An 18868-nucleotide genomic window follows, 5' to 3' on the forward strand; every position below is an offset into this window, starting at 1 on the left:
CATGAGGTCTGTGGTGACAGACCTCTGTCAAGTCTGTGGACTTGATGGTCCTGGAGGTCTCTTCCAACCTTGGTGATACTGTGATACTGTAAGAAGAGGCTTCACTGTAGTAACAAGATGAAGCTAGTCTAATGCAGGAAGTCTGTCCTTTATACTGAACAGGTCATTTTTGTCATTGCTGCAACTTCACTAACAGCAATATTTCCATTGTATTTTGGCAGGAAATACTCTGCCTGGCGTAAAGATGGCTCTTTCCATTACATCCACACCACTTCTTTTGGGAACTATTCATTCATCTGTGTGGATGCCACACCCAACCCAGGCCCTAAGAGACCCTATAACTTCTATGGGATTTTAAACACGGTATTTTCTCTGTTTTGGTATTTCATTTTGCTGGCTGTTTTACTTCTCCAGTGGTTGGTTGGGGGGGGTGTTTGTTTTTATAAAGAAGAACTGACTGAAATATTTGTGTTCACCTGAAAGAGTCTTCAGGCTTTTAAGTTCTGATGCATGCTGGACATTTATTTAGAAAAATGAATGTGTCACTTAACACACAGAGTATCTGCAGTTTATCTCTTAAGGAACAATCTAGTACACAAAATGTCAATTAGACCTTTTAAGGACAGTGTTGGTAGTTTCTTAGCATTTAGGTAGGTTTGAGTGGTAATTTCCTTACAGTGTCATAAAGAAATGTGTCTGAGGCCTGACCTGCTGACATGATATTGTTTAGCAAGATTAACATTAATCCCAATGCTTAAATCATGTATCATCTTAGATGATCAGAGGGCTGGAGCACCTCTCCTGTGAGGACAGACTGAAAGAGTTGGGGCTGTTCAGTCTGGAGGAGAGAAGGCTCTGAGGTGACCTAATTGTGGCCTTCCAGTATCTGAAGGGGGCCTGCAAGAAGGCTGGGGAGGGACTTCTCAGGAAGTCAGGTAGTGATAGGACTAGGGGGAATGGAATGAAGCCGGAGGTGGGGAGATTCAGGCTGGATGTGAGGAGGAAGTTCTTCACCCTGAGAGTGGTGAAGCCCTGGAATGGGTTGTCCAGGGAGGTGGTTGGGGCCCTGTCCCCGGAGGTGTTTAAGACCAGGCTGGATGAGGCTCTGGCCAGCCTGATCTAGTGTGGGGTGTCCCTGCCCATGGCAGGGGGGTTTGAACTAGATGATCCTCGTGGTCCCTTCCAACCCTGACTGGTACTATGATACTATGATTGCTACTATGACATTTGCTTCCCTGTGATGTTTTTTCTCTGTAGTTTTTCGATATGCTGTTGTTACTGAGATACTGTTCTGAAGCGTGGGCAGACAGTTACTTTTTTCTGGTAAACAGATGTCATATTTTGCCTGTGATAATGGACTCAATGATCAGTAAAATGTTCTCCTTCCAATCTTGTCTAAAGGAGGTTGGACACAATTGTTTGTAAAGCACTTGGTGATCCTTAGGTGAAACATGGTGTAGGAGTGTCAAGCAGTGTTCTCATTGTGCACTGTAGTCCATAGTGGGTACAGTAAATCTGCAGAGAAACTCTTGTGTAACAGCTAAGAAATGCAGTCACCTCTAGAACTCCTGTCCTTGGCTGCAGTAAGTCAAGCATTTGCTTGCTAAATACCCAGCAGCAGTAGTCCAGAGAGCATCATTTGCAGATTTTTGCACAAAAGTAAAGGCAGATGCCTGTAGCTTTTAAGAATTAAACCTCTGCCAGGAATTTGAAAAACAATTTAGCTTTATATCAGTGATTTGTTTGCACAGCTTAGGTAAAAATACCATTAAAGCCCATATTCATAAAGGCAAAGGAAACATAATTTCACTTATTAAGCCCATTACATTAACCCAGAATGGCATACTGCATCCATACATTTCTGTTGGCTTTATTCATACTCTTCAGCATTTCTTTTCAGGTAGGAGGGAAAAAAAAGTATGTTGGTGGTTCCCTGTGTTACCCTAAAAGATGATCCACAATGTGGTGAAAGAGTGGATTTGTCTGGATTTAGTTGTTCTGCCTTCCCTGTTAGACTTTGAAGTCTTTTTGGTATTGGGAGTCTCTCTGGACAGTAAATGGTTAATACTGGAAGTCAAACAAGTAAAGGAGAGAGGTTTTTTTCTGCTGTGTAAAGTGTTACTTTTGCTTAACTTCAGCAGTGCTGGCTGACTAATATTTTCAAGATTCAGCATTATAACTTATCCAGGTAGATGACCAAAGCATATGGTGCACAGTTTCCATGGTCTGTCGTGCCATCTCACAACTCAAGATAGTAGAGATGATAAATGTGAAGTGAAGAGGTTTCTAAAATCAGCTCAAGCATGTTGTCTTTGACTATATATATGAGCAGCAGAAAGAACAGAAACACCATTTAGCAAAATCTCTCTTGACACCACACTTTTCCTGTGTTGGGTTGCAAGGGAGCTGTTAAGTATCTTGTTTTCACTTTCTTATTCCAACATGGGATGTTAGGGATGCATCTAATTTGTTCACACAAAGGTTCCTCAAGCAACTGAGAGTATTATCTGGGGAAAAAAACTAAAAAGAGACATTGTTCTCTTAGTTAATTTTTTTCTGCTTTCCTTTTGCTGTTCTCTCCAAATAGCCTGATTGTTTGTTTGTCTTTCAACCACCTTCCCGTTCCAGAATCAAATGGAAGAGCTGTCTCTGATGGCAAAAGAGAGTCTGCACAGCAATCATACAATCTGGTTTGGCCATTATCCCACCTCAACAATCATCTCCCCAGCCCCAGGAATAAGAGCATTAATGAGGCAAGATCTTTCTTTTTTTTCCTGTACAGTTGTTTAGTTGATTAGGTGGTGTTGGATGATAGGTTGGACATGATGATCTTGAAGGTCTCTTCCAACCTGGTTTATTCTATTCTATTCTATTTACAGTCTGAGATGCATTCTTGCCTCTCTGTACATGTTTTTCTGCCACTGTTCACGTTTTCTGCAGTGACATTTCCTTCTTACTCAATCACAATTCTTATGTTCTTTTATTAGTTCTGCCACAGCCTACTTATGTGGACATTTGCACACAATGGGTGGGCTGATGCCAGTCTTGCACAGTCAGCACCATGGTGGCACTCTGGAACTCGAATTGGGAGACTGGAAGGATAACAGGAAGTAAGTAAACTTCATCAGAAGTGTTAGGTCTGCCTGACTGGTTATGGCTGTTAGTGCTTTTGAAAAATGTCTCTGTGTGTATGTTAGGGACTTTTGCCCCTATGCCAACAATATGCTAATAAATTAAGTAATTCTTTTAATTCATTCTTAATATTTAGAAATTACAAAGGGGGCATCTCAATGTCCATGTAGCACATATTTATTGTTCAAAGCAGACAAATAATTTGTAATAAAACTCAGCATTGCTGCTTCAAAATACCCATACTCTGCACCAGCTGTTAGAATTTGAGAGGCCAAAAGAGTCTGCCTGAGAAATGTTACCTCAGCAGCATATCAAGAAGTGTCTGATGCTACATGGAATGTACAGCAGTGCCTTAGCTTATCTTCTGCAGTAATCATCAGAAAGATACCTGTATGTGTACAGGAAGAGAGCACATTGGGGTCTTCTTCTATAACTAGAGGATCTACCCAGACACTGTAGTAATGTACATCATGTTACTTCTTCCGGTTCAGGTACAAAATTATATTTGAATTCTGTAACATCATGTTACCTCTTCTGGTTCAGGTACAAAATTCAATAGATCTTGACATTTGGAAATCTGAGTAGTGCTTCAGCGATTTGAAATGAACTTGCTCAGAGGTAACCAGCTGAACAGTTAATACAGCAGAGATGGTTAATATAGGAGCATCTCCAGAACAGAATAAATGCAGAATAAATCCAACAAATTCTGCTCAGGAACATGGGAAGCATGGTAATCAGTTGTGCATATAGTAGCTAGTAGCCACAAAATCTTTTCCTTTCCTTATAGGTATCGGATCCTTGCCTTTGATCATGACCTCCTCAGCTTTGCAGATCTGAAGTTTGAAGAATGGCCTGTAGTTCTCATCACCAATCCCAAATCCTTCCTTTACAGCAGTTCTGCTCATGAACCACTAGTCAGAATTCTTCATTCCACTCATATCAGGTATAATCTCTTGATTTTGCAGTATTTAACTATGTTTTAGTATCACAGAATCACCAAGGTTGGAAGAGACCTCAAAGAAAGATCGAGTCCAACCTGTCACCACAGACCTCATGACTAAACCATGGCACCAAGTGCCACATCCAATCCCCTCTTGAACCCCTCCAGGGATGGTGACTCCACCACCTCCCTGGGCAGCACATTCCAATGGCTAATGACTCTCTCCGGGAAGAACTTTCTCCTCACCTCAAGCCTAAACTTGCCCTGGCACAGCTTGAGACTGTGTTCTTTAGTAGTTGGGGTCTTTCTTGGTCATAATATACATCTATGTATAGCTACACAAAAGTATTTCCTCTGTTTTCAGAATTCACTGTGCTCTAGAAGATTGTTCTTGAGAGCTCACCTGGTATTATAAATGTCATAAAAGGAGATTTTGTAGTAATTCATGTTTGTTTATGCAGTTATTTCCCCTGAAGTCAATTGTACTTTTTTTTATGTGGCCAAAGCTAGTAGATTTAGATTAACACATAATGTTAATCTCCCCTGATTTCAAGATTTTGTCTGTGTAGTTTTCCAAGTGTGTTCTCTATTCACTTTGGACTTCTTAGCCTCTTCAGGTTTCAGTTTTGCATCCCTTGCATTTTAAAATAGCTTAAGCCTCTGCCAGTATTCATATTTGTTTTAAATCTCTCCAGCTTTCAATTTTTACCTTTTCTACTATTTTTTTTCATTCATATTTCAAATTTCTATGCCTTTTCCAACATCTTATATTTGCTGTTAGACCAATCTGCATGAAAGATCTGGCTGCATTGCATATGCAGAATTACAATCAAAAGAAGTCTGTCATACTTTTCAGGTAGGAAGTAGTGCCCTACTAAGTGTACCTACTTTGCAGTTTCCTATTCAGAACCTCACCTGATTACATTAAATATATGAACTGGTAGAATTGTTCATCATAACGATATGAGACTCCTACATTTGACTGAAACATGCTCTGCAATGCCTTTTGTATTACCAGAAATGAAAGAAATTGTGTGTCCAATACATTGAGTCTGTATTAGTATCACTGTTTCTCTGAACATAAGCACTGCCAAGTGATACTGTAGTTGTTGGTATCTCAGATCTGTAATACCAGTATTGCCTTCCACTCTGTCTCTCGCTGACTCAGCTGCGGAGACTGAAAGATCGTATTGTGACTAGCAAAAGAACCCCACAACCCCCAAAACCTGACAACAAAACCCAGTAACAACCTAAAAATGAATAACACCACCCCCCAAACCCAAAACAAAGCAAAAATGCAAACCCCACCACCCCCAACAGCAAAGGACTTTAAAGAGAGAGACTGGCAATGTTTTAGTGAAGGCATCTACAAGTATTTGATTATGTCTTAAGCGCAGGAGGATGCATCCCATTTGTATGCCACTTGTGGGATGCATACCCCTAGCAAATGTATTTGACAGCAAGAGTTCTGAGGTGATTTCTGCCAGGACCTGAGGATCTCTGCCACTTTTTCATCTTACCTGTTCCACAGCCCAGTTTTCTATCCTGTTCATACCATACAGAACTTCTCTTTTATCTGTAATGAAGAGTTACGATGTTCCCATTAGCCTACACATATTTCACTGGTTTAATTTCTAACTCTTCTGATCTCTTTAAATTCAAAGTAGTATAATCTTTAGGGACTTTCCTTCAAGAATACCAAATTTGCAAGTGCTGTGACAGATCTCTTTGTTTTACTGTTTATTTGCCGCTTAGAATTCTGGCCTTCTCTCCTTCTGTCATTGTCTCCGTCGACGTCCATATAGATGGAGTTGACTTGGGGAATGCACAGCAGGTCTCTGGCCCTCTCTATGTGCTGAAGTGGAGCCCTCAAAACTACAGCGAAGGGTTCCATCACATAGATGTGACTGTCCAGGTAAGGTACCTGTTGGCATGGTATTGAATTTTGATGTTGTGTCTGCTCCATCACCCTTCTGCATCACATAACTAGGGACAAAACACATGACAGACTTCTTTTCACATTTGTTTGATCACAAAAAACCCCAAAGATATATTAAATGAATAAACACTTCACTGCTGAGCACTGAGACATTCATAGAGCATCTGGAGGAAAGAAAGGATTTTTATTTTTAATGAGAAATACTACTACATGACAGAAGAGCAATTATTTGGTCAAAAATAAATTCTTTTGAGTACCAGGCAACAATTCACTTCTAAGGTGGTTTTGGGGAAAATACAATTGGTCCCGATCAAGGAAAACAGGAAGGAGTATTGCATTGGTTCAGAAGGCAAAGGAACTTGATCTGGAAGATTGGACTGTTGTCTTGGGTTATCTGTTTGAGGTTTTCTCCATAATTTCTTACAGGCTGACAGTAAATATGATTTCTGGTACTGTATTTTATTTTTGTACCTTCCAGTGGTCTTTGAAGAACTCAAGCAGACTGTTCTAACACTTGCATAATAGTGGTCCTGACACAGTTGCACATTAGTAGTGGGAAAGTCATCTTTATCCTGCTTGGTGGAACCCAGCTAGGTCTTATTTCTAATGACCTTTCTGTACTGCCTGTGTTCTACCTTCTGTCTGGTTATTGATTTCTGTGATGCTTCACTTCAGAAAGCTGCATTTTAGAAGTGGTTTGTTTGGTGTTTTTAATGATGATGAAAATACATGCACAAAACTAAGTAACATTTGAAGAGGGTTGTACATGCAATAAGAAGCTTGAAAATATGTGCTTGTTATAACTGGGTGAGATTCATGTGGTTAATAAGTAGGAGTGTTTAATAGAGCAAAGTGCCAAACATGCATGCAGCAGTGGGATCTTTCCAGAAAAGCTGCAGTGATAATTAGCAACTTGAACTAGATGGTTTGTGTACTGCTGGTATCTAATTGCTCTCTTACTTCATCTTAATCTAGGATGCTTCAGGAAGAATTAGCACACAGAGTCATGTATTTGCTATGGATGAAAACCTCTCTCTAAGATTTGCCTTTTGGCCATCTGTTATCCTTCTCACTGACTTCTATGTTCTAGTAAGTACTTGCAGCACAAAACAGCTGTCATCTCGTTTTGGTTTCCCCAGAGACTGCAGGAGGCATTTCCTAATTCCTGGTGGACTTCAATTAAATTTGCGTTTTCCAGATATGACTCCATTGGAATTGCACAAATAGTTCAAGTTTCCTTTCTCAAGTTGCACACTTCAAACGTGAATGTGCAGCAGTGGTTCGTGCAAACAGCTGTCCTCCTGAATTCGGTCACAGTTGGCCATTTTGTGCAAGCAAGAAATGGAAAAGAAGCTGCTGGAGGCAGTAGAAAAAGCAAACATTAAATCAAAGAAAACTCAACTGTCATCTGCTGCATATTAGCAGAAATGCTGGGAAAAGTCTCACATCAGCAGCTGATACTACAGCTAGCTCTAGAAAAGAGGAAGGAAAAATTGACTTCAGAAGGTCATACAGTGGAGTTACAGCTCCATACATGCAAGGAAAGCATGTCATAATCGTTTAGGTGCACTTACAGAACAACATAGAAAAGTCCATGTGACTGTGGATAGTACCATAACTGTCTCAGAATTACTCTGTTAGCTTTGTTAATAAGTAACCAGTATTCTCCACGTCTTGAACTGCAGCTCTATTCAGTAGAGCACTCAGAAAATGTTTCACATAGGAAGTATATTTTCACTGTTTCAGTGGATGTGTTTCACAAACCCATCCATTGAAAGACTGAGATCTATCACCTGTAGCCATCCAACGGAATTCAAGTCAGTAAGATGCAAGTCCAATAACTTAAAAGCTCTTAAGCTTCTTTTTGCTCTTCAGTTCAATGACACCATCAAGCTCCGGCTGTGTATTTCAGTTAGAAATCGTGGTATCATCCTAGCAGTGTCCATAAGGCTCAGTGCTGAAAGGCAGCTGCTCCTGCAAGGCTGCCTTACAGCCACAACTGTCTTTTCAGGCTCGTGTGCTCTTTGGGATTATCGTGCTGATTCAGATTGCCTTGCTTGTTGTTTTCAGATACCTCCAAAAGCCAGCACTCAAAGGTATGACCTAGTGAGTTTTGTAGATCTAATGTTCCCTGAACTTCCTCAAAATATTTACCTGTATGCTAACAATGTAAAAATAGTTGGGCTGTTAATCAACATAGGCATTTTGTGTTCAGTTCTGTGAGGTTTGATTGGCTTCTCAGAAGCTGCTCTGAAAGGGACTTCAGTATATCAAGTAAAGTAACTTTAAAACTGAAAACGTGCTCAGGTATCCTTTCTTTAAACACAAATTAACAAAAATTCAGCTAATTGCAGTCCAAAGGTTTCATTTTCATACTGAAGGAATGTTTCATGGTTTTTTTATTAGTTCTGTTTGTGTGCTTGTTTCACTGTAGCTGGCGATGAATTCTCTGTGACCTCAGAGGAGAAACAGATTTCCTTCTACAACTGTGGTTTTGGGTCAGTCTTTGCAAAGAACATGAGCAGGCTTGGGTCTTTCTCAGAAAAATGCTAATGTTTTGTTTGTGATAAATGTGGTAAATGAAAATGAATACTGTTAAGCTTGTCGTGTTTATCCTTTAAACAATTGCTTGAACCACACCTTACTAATGAGAGTTTTCTGGAAGGCACCTCCCTTCCTATTGATGCCAGTGTATGTCCCTTCCTTTGTACTCAGAATCATCCTAAGGTAACTACAGCAACTGCTTATGTAGAAAAAGAATAGATGGAACTCGGCAGCAAAGAATGGAAAGACCTAGTGCTCTGGGATCAGCTGGGTCTCTGTAGACCATGAGAAGGGTTGTACAAATTTGTTGGAGCCGTTGATTTCCAAAGGTCAAGCTTGCCCTCTGGGAGTTAATGCTCTGGGAGAAGGGCAGCCACGCAACAGGTGACATTCTAAAAGCTAACTTTCATAGGAAAGCTCTCGGCCAATGCGTTGGCTGCTTCAGGTAGGAAACCCACATGGCTGGTTGTGTTTTTGCCTGCTGATTTCACACACTTGTCAGAATGCTGCCATTTTAATGCCTACCCTTCATTCTATCTCAGCTGCTACCAGATCTCACTAAGGAGATTTTTATCAGAAAATCATTCAATCTAGTCCATGCTGACCTACCTGCCTTTTGGGGTTTGCACAGTTGCTGATTTGAATCTCTTCATTCAATATGAACTTTCTCCATGTTTTTCATTCTAGCTAACTTCATTTTCTGGGTATAGAATGGTGGTTCATTTTTATTTACCTACAGTAAGTGTACTTGTGTATAACGACAGCTTCTCCTGCAGTTTTTATCACAGATTGTCATATCTCTCAGTTTCTTACTTTCAGTAATAGTAGAAATGCATTCCCTTGTGTTTGTTCTGTAGACCTACCAGATACTATTTATGCCTCTCTTACATAATAGACTGAGTAAATGATGTGCAGATTTGTTTCATAAAGACCAATGGTTTTGCATGTATGTGTTGCAACCTGAATGAACTGTGTTTCTCTTAAATGTTGTCTCTCTTTAGAAAAGCCAGGATTACTTACTCTCACCTCGTATTCCCTTCATGTCTTCAGTAAAACAAACACCTTCTTTTACTCAGTTCTGGTTCTGAATTTATACACCATTCTTGGTAAGTAACCTAGAGTACTGGAGAACATAAATTAGTAATTTAAAATCACACATCAGGTCCTGATGAGAAAAGTGAGACTTCTGACATTTTGGAGTTACAAAATCTATGTGGAACTTGAGAAATTATTGTCCAAAGAGACTTTGTTTCTTTGTAAGAGACTAACATAGAAGCTCTGGAATTAATTAAACGTATCATTAAATTACTCTGGAAGCAAAGTGAATATTTTTATTATTCAATTTGTTTTTCATTTACTCTTGGAGTAAGATCTGGTTATTCCTTGGTGTTGAATGAGTATATGGAATGTACATTCCTCATGACATGTCACTAAGACACCTCAGTTTTAGCTTATTTCTCCTCTAGTGGTACTAAAGTAGTAGTAGTCAGTGTAGTGTGCAGAACACAGTGCAGCCTGCCCATTTTGACTTCTAAGCTCAGCCAATCTGGTGTTGCTTAGGACCATGTCTTTTATGTCTTACTGTAATTCTAGGGACATGCCAGCCTTTGAAAGGATTTACCTTTTCACTGCTTTCATAAGGAAAACGTTATCTGTGGTCTTGAAAACTGTCACAGAGATGAAACCAACTTGAGTATTTTCATTGCACACCACAACTTCCTGGTCTGCCATGATACTTTCTCATCAGGAACATTCACCAGATTGTTGTTTGTGGAGCTGAAAACTACAGACAAGCAATAGAGAACTATTTCCCCCGGTTAACTGCTTTGTGCTCAGGAGGTGCAAATATGCAAAAGGGCCCTATTTACACTGTGCTTTCTGATGGCTCTGTATGTTTGTTTTCCTCTCTTTCAGGACCATGGTTTGTAGGTGAACTGATAGATGGCCAACTAGGAGCTTGTTTTTCCTTTGGAGTGTTCACTGGGGGTTCCTTCCTACAGGGCAGTCTGACATTTTTTGTTGGCATTTTACAGGTATGTATTTATAAAAATGAAGGCTGACAAACTGTTTTCTTCTGGGAATTCTGGTTTTTGGGGGGGGGGGGGTGTTTGTTTGGGGTTTTTTGTTTTGTGTTTTGTTGGTTTTGTTTTGTTGTGGGGTTTTTTTGTGTGGTTGTTTTTAATAGTTTTATAAAGAAAGGAATCTTGGAGGGTTAGAGATTAATGGCTGTGCCTGACTACAACAGCTCTTAACCTTTCTGCAAATTTGATGAAGGGCAGAAAGGAAAGAGATTGCTCATTATTTTCTCAGGCTTCTGTATATTTGATGTTGCTGTGAACTCCCTGAATGTCTGGGTTAGAGGACATCTCTCTAGATTTACCAGTCTAAATTATTTATCCTCAGCTCATGCACAAGTTTCAGTGGTGAATCAAAAGAAACTGAATGGCCATGACAGTTCATAGAGAGTGAATAACCTTTCAGGTCAGCAGGTGTCACTCTCAGAGTACAGACCTGTTTTCCCAGCTGTCTGACCTGCCTGCCCTCCGGTTTTCCCACCTGCCGTTAGACTGAGAGAGAGGGTGCAGTTCTTTGGTATTTAAGCCAGACCAAGCTGGTGTTGCCTCCTTCATGGGCCCTCCCTTATGCCAGTGCTAACACTTGTCTGACACTGCAGTGGGCTGGGTCAGTGAGATAAACTGTCACAAGGGCCTTGCTTTTTTTACTGTGCTGGTATTTTGCCAAGTCTAGCTCCCTGAACCTGTCCCAAGAGAAGTCAGATGCATGTCAGTGCCTTCCACTGCCAGGGAGTGGGCAGGAATGCCTCAGTGAGACAGAGGCACAGGCAGCCACGGCTCTTGTACAGTCTTGGAAAGGCAACTTGAGATTCCAGCTTTGGGAAGTGTGCTCAGCCCTTAGAATGGAACAGTTTTACATACCCATATCTTTCTAAGCCCTCACATATGCTACCCACAACACTTGGCTCTGTTCTTCTTTTCAGATGTTGTTCTTCAACCTGCCACTCACAGCCTATCTGTGCTGGTGCCTGCTGCTGCGATGCCAGGGTCACAGCTTCCGCTCCCACTTCCGTCATGTCCGACGCCTCACAGCTGTGCTTGTTCACCTGGCAATGGCACTGCTGCTGGCCTGGCAGGTCTACTCCTGCTATTTCCTGCAGAGAACCTACGGGACCTTGGCTTTCTTCCTCTCCCCAATGAGAACGTGGCTGGTGGTGCTGACCTCGGCTCTGATTTATAAAACCTGGACACTACAATCATCTGAGCTCAGAACTTACATGGTAGAAATGAAAAACTGTCAGAGCTCCTGAAGGACAACTTCAAGTATTCAGAGTTCTTGTACTTAAAAACTGTCCACCTACAGTTTTGTGATGCTGAATTCCCAGCTGCACCTGCATTGCTACAGAGCTGCATTAAATAGTAAATGTATAACAATATGCAATAAATGTTTTTATTGTATTCTGTTATACAGTATACTGTATACTAGCTGTTCTACAATACAGTTGCACAGTATTGTCAGGGGTTAGGGCTGGACAGCCACTAGACAAGTGACAGACACTCTCTATTAATCCCTCTCTTTTCCCAAAGGGAAAGAGAAAGGAAATAAGAGAGAGAGACTAAGGGGTTGGGAAAGAAAACTAAAACAGCTTTAGTGAAAATAGCAACAATAATAGTGAGACAATAACAACAATCTACAAAAACAGTATCTATCCCAACCCCACTGCTGGCAACGATGTCATCACCTCCACTGCTGCTGTGGCACTGGGGAAGTCCCAGACTGCACTCAGCCATGGATGGGAACTGGATTCAGGAACATACAGGTCAGGACTGAAGGCAGAAGGAACAGAATCCTCCTCAGACACCAGCCATTGAAGAAGCAGCTTCACCCTTGTGAACCGCAGTTTTATACTTGAATATGACACAGATGGAATGGAATATACTCTTGGTCAGTTCAGGGTCACCGGTCTTGTCCATTTCTCCACACAGGTGTGGCCTTTTGCTCTGCACCCCTAACGTGGTAAGCTGAATTTAGCACTGACCTTGATCTGCACAGGAGCAACTATAAGCAAGAAACTTTCTGCAGTTACTGATCCTTAGTAGTTAACTATAACTTGCAGTTGCAGACACTGCCTGCAAAAGCATGCAGTTAATTTCAGAAAGTGCTGTCATTTACAGGACACTGAGCTGAAAAGTAAAATCACTGAACACAATTAGTTCTGCTGTAGCTCAGACCAGGACAATATACAGTAAACTGGAGAATAATCTCTGTAATAGGGGGGTTGCAATACAGAAGAAAGGTATGTCCCTATGGATCACTGTCTACATTTAGCCCATATCCAGATCTAAACCATAGCAGCTGCTTTATCACCCAGTGACCCCTGCCCAGCCAAGAACAGCAAAACTACAACTGATGTCTATGTAAAGTTACACTCAGCCCAGTGAATGTACAGCAGTCACAAGAAAGCAGCTTGTGCAAACATAATGGTAAGGAAGCCCCACCAGGGATGGGAGAAGTGGGAGGAGCCCTCATGCTCAGCAAGCTTCCCCCTTTCAACTGAGAGTGATGTTCACAGTCTGGGATACAGCTGTAGCCAGCTCGGGTCAGCTGTCCTGGCTGACTCGTAACTTCTCATGGCCTGCAGACTATGGCTGGTCTGTGGTTCTGTCCCACTGAAACCAAGACAATCACAAATGGAAATGTTTGCTTATTACTACTGTGAGTAGAAAAATAATTCATTACATTCTTGTTTTTTTTAATGCTGGGAAAAGTGAGCATAGATCTTGATAATGAGCTCCTGGATTCATGCTCATCTTAGCTTCTTATTTCAAGGTTTACAAGACTAGACCAGATGTCTTTATGAAGTAATGGGTACTGTCAAGCTGCTGTGGTGGCCTTCACAGTACAAGTCCTCTGACACTTTCCCAGTTCACAATGCTATATAGAAGCAGGTGTGATAGAAGCCAGGATGCTGTTGGCCTTCTTGGCCACCTGAGCATGCTGCTGGCTCACATTCAGCTGGTTGACCAACACCCCCAGATCCTTTTCCACTGGGCAGCTTTTCAGCAACTCTCCCCCAGGCCTGTAGCATTGCATGGGGTTACTGCGACCCAGCTGCAGGACCCAGCACTTGGCCTTATTGAACTTTATACCATGGGCTTCACCACTCAATCCAGCCTGTACAGGTCCCTCTGTAGAGCCTCCATACTTTCAAGCAGACTGATACACCTGCATCACTTGGTGTTGCCTGCAAACTTACTGAGGGTGCACTCAATGCCCTTTGTCCAGATGATCAATGAAGATGGTGAACAGAACTGACCCCATTTGTGTGATCTCCTGCCAATAATCTCTGTGGGTGAGGAAGTCAGGACTGCATTTCTGGGTCTCAGTTAAATGCACCAAAGAGTGACCTGGAAAAACACATTTCTTTATTTCCAGTTTTTCCATGTCTAAAAATGACAGAACAGTAACATTTTGAAGAATGCAACGATGCAGAGCCAAGAGAGCTCAGGTGCCTTTATCTATAAGGTAAGGAGAACAGTAGCCAGCTTCACAAGACTGCTGAGTGGAACATTTAAAATACTTTAGGTAATTTTACAGTAGTTACTTATGGTTCCTCAATAAAAAGAAGGGGTAATTTACTGAGAAATGAACAGCAGCAGCTGTAGTAGAACATGCAGGAAAATAAACTGATTTGGAAGAAAATAACTATGACTTTGTTATTTCAAAAAGTGGACAGTTCTCCTATTCCTTGATTCATGTTTCTCAATGATTGACGATAGAAAAAGAGAGTAGCAGCTCTGATTTGCCTAAGTTAATACACTGTTCAGAGAATTACAGAATGTCATTTGCTGCTATGTAAGTTTGTTTTGCCCAGCTCTTAGAAAATCTGAGGCAGGGCACAGAATCTACTTGTAAGAAACACTACTGAAACCCAATAAAACTGACATTCTGCAACTAAAGTACTTTTGTGTGACCAAGGACCGTTATTTAGTGTCAATAAAAGACTTCCTATCTATACCAAGACCCTGTTCTGAAATTAGACTTCTCATGGTTGCGGTGGTAGCAGTTGATCACCATGTAATCCAATCTCAATGTAGTCGAATGTCTCTGAACAACGTCTGCTCTACAGGCACAGCTATTGCAGCATTTTGGTGCCTAACAAACAAAACTTACCTTGTTCCATCTTAATTCAGAGTTTCTCCTTAAGGGAGAAAACATAAAAGTTTTCCAGTACTCTGTAAACCTTACTAGGAACATATAAACTTTGCTGCTGGAGCTGTACACTGTAACATAGGAAGACTTTGTTTAACAATACCTTCTTGAAAGTTTTTTAATTCTTTATATCTCAGCAGGCTGAAAGTTCTTAGAAGCACAGACTAGGGGCAAGCCTCTAATTTAGCTGTTCTTGTCATACGGCAAGTGGTTGCTGAGGTTAACTGTAGCAAAAATCACAATACCATGTTTTTTCCCTTAAAATTCAAACAAAAATAAATTGGTTTCACAGAATGCAGCCCATGTCCCAGAATACATTATCAGTATAACTGGGCAAACCTCTGACACCAATGTATGACAAATCTGTGAGCCACCCCACAAGGAGAAGCGCCTTGGCTCCTGTTGCCCTGTGGTGCCTAGGAGGCACAAATCAATGCAGTGGACAGAAACAAGACATTCCAGTGTTCACAAGTCTTGTGTTGTCCTGATGAATTGCCTGGGTTTGGTCCTCTCAAAATGAAGCTCTTCTGTTCACTGAAAGACTGCATTTCTACTGAGAAGATAACAGAATGTCATATTGTAAAGTACCTTAGCTTTTGCATCAGTCAGCTTCAGTGTTAAGATCTCTTAGTGATACATGCTTTACAACATGTTTTCCCAGTTTATGGGTGAATTGTGGATGAAAAGATTCCACTTCACTTTTTTACTTGTACAGAAACAATTAAAATGCTACTGCCTCCCTGGGCAACCTATTCCAGAGTCTCACCACACTCACACTGGTGAAACTCTGGAATAGGTTGCCCCAGGGAGGTTGTGGATGCCTCTTCCCCAGGGGTGTTCAAGGCCAGGTTGGATAGGGTCTTGAACAGCTGAGTCTAGCTGAGAGGCTTCCCTGCCCATAGCAGGGAGGTTGGAGTGGATGATCTCTGAGGTCTCTCCCAACCTAAGCCATTCCATGCTTCTGACATAGGGTTCTCTTTTTTCCTAAAATGCTACTGCATCGCTCTTTTGGTGCAAGCATGAGAATACAGAGATCTTCTAAATGAAGAGTATCATCTCAAGCAGTTCATTAGGAGGACAAATCATTAAATGAGCACAGCAAGTGGCAGCTTGTGGAACCAGACAGCTGAAGCACTTCACACACTGCTGGCAGCCACTTGAGTGATCTGTGACATCACTCTTCCACAGTATAAATGCTTCTATTACAATACTCCACCGGGTTTGGTTCCGTTTTTAACCTGCACGGAGGAACTCCTTTAAAATACTTAATTCCCATTTGAAAGTACTCTAAAAGGCCACTTGAAAGGATTCTTTGAAAAGGAAAAAAGAAATCTGAAAAATGTCTTTAAAAAAAAAAAAAAGAGAGGGAACCAAATGTTTTTGAAAGTCTCTTAGAAAAAGCAAGTGTAATTTTTCATGCTGCTCTTTGCTTACGTTGGAACTCTTGTGTTCATAAACAAAACATCCAAGATTCTGTGCAATGCACTACATAAACTAGGCAAAAAAAGAGAAGTTTCTTTTATGTACTTTACCCTCAGTGCTCTAAAGGCTGAGCAAAACTTGCAGAGGCAAGTTCCCAGGGGAATGCCATTGCCATGCATAATTTCCTCTAACTGTCATCAGTGAAGGCCTGTCCAATCCAGTGATCCCAATAAAGATCTTGCATTCAGTGTAGTGGGACAGCAGGGACAGAGGCTTTTTCCATGTGCTTTTCCCCACTATCTCTATAGCATACTAAACCAATAAATTTTGAAAACTCTGAAAAAACAAAACCCCAAAACAGTTCCAAAAGTTCAAAGGTAAAGAATCCCTTTGTGGAGCTGGCCTAGGCAGAGGCAGCAGGGAGAGACTGGTACTTGCAGGGCACTAAAGGCTCACCCCAGCTGCCTGTCCCCAGGATGTGGAGCAGGCTGTTCCAGTTTGAAATGTTCACTGCTGCCTGTGCAACATTTAAAAAGGATTTCTACTGCAAAAGCAAGATGTAGCTATTACTCTGGGGGAGTGGGACAGAAAGACAAGTCAAATGTAAATGTAGCTTCTCCCAGTTTGAAGCCACTAAGGGGGCTGAACAAAGCCTCTCTCCACCGGTCCCATAGGCCCCTTTCAAATACTGGAAGGCTACTATAATGCTGATAGAACCTATATTGCCTTCCATAGCTTACCTGACTACAGGAATGCTGCTGCTATCAAGCTGCCTTTGAAAGAATCAATATCTCAGCATGATCTTACTCTGGATCACTCTCACATCATCAGCTCTTAATAGGTGTATGACTTGTGTAGATTACTAAGCAATTGCTATAAAAATAATAGTGCTGGGAATTTTGTAATATCATCATATTTTGCTTCAGTGGTGAAAAATAACTTCCCAGACAACTCTCATTCCTGGAAGGTGTGTTACCTCACAATGACAAAGGTGAGCTCACTCTGGAGTAGCTCTTCAGCTGCCACCGTTCAAAAGTACCAAATTTGTACTTTGGACAAACAAACACAACTCTAGAAACAATTATATGAGACTGAGGCCTTCACCCATAACACAGGAAAGAAAAGCAACATTTTAGCACCTTTTTAGTAGTGTTTTCTTACACTCAAACAATACAAACTGACCACAGTTCATAGTTGAAGTCTCTTTTGAAATATATGGGTATTTCATTAGCTTGCTTTGGATACTACCCTATGATACACTTCCTTCCAAGCAGGCTGGAATAAACTGTAAGAATGCTCCTCAGGTTTAAGAATAAAATTACATCTGACATGACAGGAATTCAAGTCTACAGACAGTGCTTGGGGTCACTGCCATTCCTCCTGCCTCTCAGTGGAACACCCATAAGAATTACTAAGCCTTGCAAGCCTGTGCTGCTTAACCTTCACAACTGATTACCATCTATAAACAGTCAATACTCAAGGATTTACAGAATTTCACTCACCTCTTGCTTTCTGTCTTTATTTGCCAACTAGCATCACACTAATTTTATTGCATAGAAGTTTTGGCTTCTGTCCCAGCGTGAGACTGTTATTAAGGCTGCTTGAGTTAGTTATGCTGATAGTCAATTCACAGCCTAGCTGAAAGTCAACCAGTGACCAGTTTTGCAGTTGAAAAATGCATACTGGAAGATTTGAGACCATCTCATGCTTTGCTGCAGGTGTCTTCCTCAAGGTTTACAGCATCTGTCACTGTGTCCTTCCTTCTTCCAGGGCCATCTTCAACACTAGGAAATGGTAGGACTGCTCTCCCTGTTTCTCACAACTATATTAGGCAGTTCTGATAGTTATCTTACTGTTCACAGCATGCAAAATTACTTATAACAACAAATTTCTTGCACAGTGTTTCTTCCCTAGTCCTCGGATTCCATTTACTTTGGCCTGGATAGTGACTCATGCAGATCTAGATAAACCATTCTCTGGACAGCTGGCTGAACCTGCTGTTTGGAAGCACTTCTCTTAAAGGCAAACATTAAAACCTAAACCACCCACCTGTAAATCAGTGTGTATCCTGAAGAATCCTATTCTCTAAATAAATATGTGTTAATGCCTCTAGTTGTACGTAGTAGTAGTGTAATTCTAATGTCTTTAAGATGATTATCTGTTCCCTTTTCTGTTCCTTTTGAAGACACATACTTAAACTCATCAGTCCTGGCTGGCTTGGAGTTATGCCAGTAAAACTTGGAAATGGTGACTCATTTTTTCCAGTTTCCCCATTGAGATGTTAAAGAGCACTGTGAGACCAGAAACTCTGAGCCAAGGTAAGTTACTGAGGGAACAGAAAGTCAACTGTCTTTGAAGTTCTGTATTCAGGCTGCATGTTCTGAGATTCTGTCGCCCTGGAGAGGTATAGAAACCAGAAGAGCTAGTGCAATCATGAAGGTTATCATAAAGATAACACACAGCAGATTTTAGAAAAGTAATTCTAAACCCAAAATTTCACTTCAGTCTGGAATGCAAAGATTGAGAAGAGAAGTGGTGAAAGTATCTGGTTGCATGCAGATGCAACTGTAAATGAATTAGGTCCCAAATGCTGTAAACAAGGGAATATAATAATACAATCAGAAAAATGGACAGGACAGAGCAGTGGAAATTTGTTCCAGATG

At 41.1% G+C, this 18868-nt stretch overlaps 1 protein-coding gene across 3 annotated transcripts in view; it reads left to right on the forward strand.

Moving 5' to 3' along the window:
• Positions 1-18732, forward strand: part of TMEM62 (transmembrane protein 62) — a 29126-nt gene extending 10394 nt beyond the window's left edge. For 2 of the 3 annotated variants that reach the window (XM_009900629.2, XM_054161542.1), the window contains 10 exons: positions 222-363; positions 2629-2753; positions 2988-3110; positions 3920-4075; positions 5828-5987; positions 6987-7100; positions 8023-8107; positions 9557-9661; positions 10470-10588; positions 11554-12476. In XM_009900629.2, coding sequence (XP_009898931.2) covers positions 222-363; positions 2629-2753; positions 2988-3110; positions 3920-4075; positions 5828-5987; positions 6987-7100; positions 8023-8107; positions 9557-9661; positions 10470-10588; positions 11554-11880 — 1456 coding nt within the window. In that variant the 3' untranslated portion in view covers positions 11881-12476. Of the gene's footprint in view, positions 1-221; positions 364-2628; positions 2754-2987; positions 3111-3919; positions 4076-5827; positions 5988-6986; positions 7101-8022; positions 8108-9556; positions 9662-10469; positions 10589-11553; positions 12477-18105 lie in introns of those variants that run through there. The other variant, XM_054161541.1, reaches the window with a different exon arrangement.
• The last annotated feature ends 136 nt before the right edge of the window (positions 18733-18868 follow it).

This window comes from Dryobates pubescens, chromosome 5, assembly GCF_014839835.1.
Source record: "Dryobates pubescens isolate bDryPub1 chromosome 5, bDryPub1.pri, whole genome shotgun sequence".
In the NCBI taxonomy this organism is placed as follows: Eukaryota; Metazoa; Chordata; class Aves; order Piciformes; family Picidae; genus Dryobates; species Dryobates pubescens.